Raw genomic sequence first — 3,048 nt, forward strand, 5'->3', positions numbered from 1 at the left:
AAGTCAATCCATCTCCCTACACAGCTCAGGCTGGTGTGGGTGGCCTGGGGTCCAGCAGGAGTCAGCCCGGTGCGCGGTTGCCCCTGCGGTGTTGGGGGGCCCTCTTCTGCACTGAGCTGTGTAGGGAGATGGATTGACTTTTAGGTTCACTTGAGAACCAGACCTCTGATCCTGAGGTCGTATCCGTGACAAAATTGCCAAGGTCCATTGACAATTCAGAGTCAGATTTCAAGTTCAGTTCTTCATGTGTGGGGCTCCCTCAAAAAGAGAGTGTGGAAGGTTAGCGGTTTATGGGTCCCTCTGCCTAGGGCTTGCTCAGAGTGAGGAAGGGTGCCAGGGACCCAGGCCTCCCCGCACCCTCATGGTTAGTGACAGCACAGCATTCGCTCCTGGGTTGCAGGTTTGTCATTTATGTCCTTTTAGAAAACGTATTGTCATGTTTTCAGATTTTCAAGTATTGTCACCAGAGAGTGGTATCAGTAATAACTTGCAGACTTTGGGGTGGGGCCTGGGCCTAGGCTGGGAACGTGTGGCTGGGTGTGGCCAGTGTCCCTGACCACACCCCCCCAACTGCTTGTTTCAGAGTCTGGTCCTGGGTGTCAGCTGTCGGGCCCCCACAGGTGACCTCCCAGTTTTTGTCTTGCTCATTCTCCCACCAGCTGTGGGGGTGGGCTCCTGTCCAGGATTCACAACCCAGGCAGGTGCCAGCCCCCCTCAGGGGTTCTGGGGTCCTTCTGGCTGGAGGGGAACTGGTGGAATGAAATCTGAACTTGAGTTCTGCTGAAATCTGATGTCTTTCTGTGGTGTGTGGTTTAGAGAAACGGCTCTTAGAGTATTTCAAAGTTGAAATGCTAGTGTTGTTAGGAAAAAATTTTATTTAAGTGCTTCAAATAATTTTAGCACAGTGTCCAGCCTCAGAGAGGCAGTCAGTAGTCCTTGACTTGAAAGTCCTTGGGTGAGCTTGGTAAAGGCGTGTAGTTTTAGCTGTCAGTTTAGTAACCAAGTCTGCGTTCCCCGGCACTTCTCAGTTTGTTTATAAGCCTAACTCATGTGCATATGGTTATCAAACTTTGAAAATGCCTTTTTTATTCATTGAAATAATGTTCGTCTCTTTTTTTTCCCCCATTTTTTTGTTAGGGTACTTTCCCTCATGGGATCGATATTTTGACCACAGCTGACTACTTTGCTGTTGGTAACAGATCTAACTGTTTCCTGGTTATAAGGTAAGTTTTAATAGTCATCGTAAAATACAGTGTTTTCTTTGAATCACAGATCAGTTTCCACCGTTTGGTCTCTTGAGTCTGGAAGAGCCATTGAAAGTAAATTTATGTGTGAAAAGATTGAAAACTGTTTTAAAAGGTTTTTTTCTCATTGATGGGACAGAGTGCCTAGTGTATGAGTCCGTTTACATAAAACTTCACAAAATACGAAAGAATCCAAAGGAGGACAGTAGCACGTCGGGGGTGGCCTGGAGAAGGGGGTGCTCACCTTTTAAAGAGGTGTTAATGGTTTGAGGAGCACTGCTGTGGTGGTGATTTTTCTCTTAAACCACTATTTCGTTGAGAGCATGGTCTTTTACAGGGAACAGCCAGGAGCCAGAACCGTGTGTTGCTTTCTGTGTGGCCACTGCTCCGCTGGGGAGCTTCTCAGAATAAACCCTCAGATTGAAAGTGACTGTTCCTTTATTGTTTCAATGAAGCAGTGTTTCCCCAGTGGAAGTTATCTCTAGCTTCTTTATGAGTAAAACAGAGGTATTTGAGCAATCAGGTCAAGGAATAAATATTTAACGTCCCTAACTACAGTTTTACAGAAATCGCATCAAAGCATACTAAGTCGCGGGGCAGGGAGTCCAGTTAATTAACCCCTTGCAACACTAGTACAGGATGGGCATGATTTCATGAAGTGACTTATTTGCCTTAAATTGGGAGAGGAAGCACACCAGTGCCTTTTTAAATTGTTACCCGTTATGTGTCTGAAGGATAAATTCCCCAACACCCCTGCTGTGCGTACCGTGCAGAAACTACATTTCTCCACAACCTGCATGGACAGATTTTTTTTAAAAAAAAGATGTAGCATTTGGCCTCTTTCCCAGAAACAATCTTTGTCCAAACAGACTCTGTATTTTTAGCATCCTTTCCACCTTTCCTCAGCATTTAATGGCCTTCTTTGCCTTATCAGTTCTTTCCTGTTTTACTTCTGTTTTCTTTGATTGTTAATCTTTGAACATGTATTATACATGGGGAATCTCCCACCTTTGACCAAGTTTCCTGGCTAAAAACTTGCAACATTTGGCCTTGGCATGCTTTTCTTGTGGCTGAGGTCTCTTAGTTGGTCTGCTTTTCATAGATGGGCTGGCTTGGGGTCTGTCTTTTTTAACAGAGGGTTCTGCACACTCGCCTGGACAAGAGGCAGTTTGTGCAGATGGGTCCAGCAGTCATGGACCAGGGGGCTGTGGCTGCACCCCATTACCATAGGGCGCTTTGGGGAAGCTCTCCTCTTGCCCCAACGCAGGGCTGACACCCAGGGTCCTATGCCAGAGGAGCCTGGTGGGGCTGGGGGGACAGCCCTGCAGGAAAGAGTCCACAGAGCAGGGCCCGGCCTGGCGGGGTGGGGCTTCTGAGCCACAGTGGTCCTTGAGTTGTCCTCAGGTCAGGGAATGAGGTTTGATGGTCAAATCTGCATTTTGAACATATCACTGTAGTTACGTTTTGGTAACTGGAAGCAAGGAGACAGGGCCCCTCCTGAGGTGGGGGACAGTCAGGGGAAGGTCAGGGCCCCTCCTGAGGTGGGGGGACATGGTCAGGAGACAGCTAGGGTGCAGGAGTTGGGTTATCAGGAGAATTGGGGTGTTGGGGGTACCAGTGAGGGAGACAATGCCTTGGGTTTTGGGGAAGGTCTGGAGTTCAGCTTCACCAAACATGAGGGGCTCATGGCACATCTTGAGCGGATGTATGGGCTGGTGTGTGGATGGTTCTCCTGGAGATGGGGGAGTCTGACGCAGAATTGCGGACAAGGACCATCAGGTGGGGAGACTGACATCGTCTTGCC

The 3,048-nt window shown here is 48.2% G+C and overlaps 1 protein-coding gene across 1 annotated transcript in view; it reads left to right on the top strand.

The window, feature by feature from the left end:
• TBCD (tubulin folding cofactor D) overlaps positions 1-3,048 on the top strand; it is a 146,953-nt gene that overhangs the window by 100,729 nt on the left and 43,176 nt on the right. Inside the window, exon 18 of the mRNA XM_010856553.1 lies at positions 1,138-1,223. Coding sequence (XP_010854855.1) covers positions 1,138-1,223 — 86 coding nt within the window. The remainder of the gene's footprint in view (positions 1-1,137; positions 1,224-3,048) is intronic.

Source organism: Bison bison, unplaced genomic scaffold (genome assembly GCF_000754665.1).
Source record: "Bison bison bison isolate TAMUID 2011002044 unplaced genomic scaffold, Bison_UMD1.0 scf7180017864371, whole genome shotgun sequence".
NCBI lineage: Eukaryota > Metazoa > Chordata > Mammalia > Artiodactyla > Bovidae > Bison > Bison bison.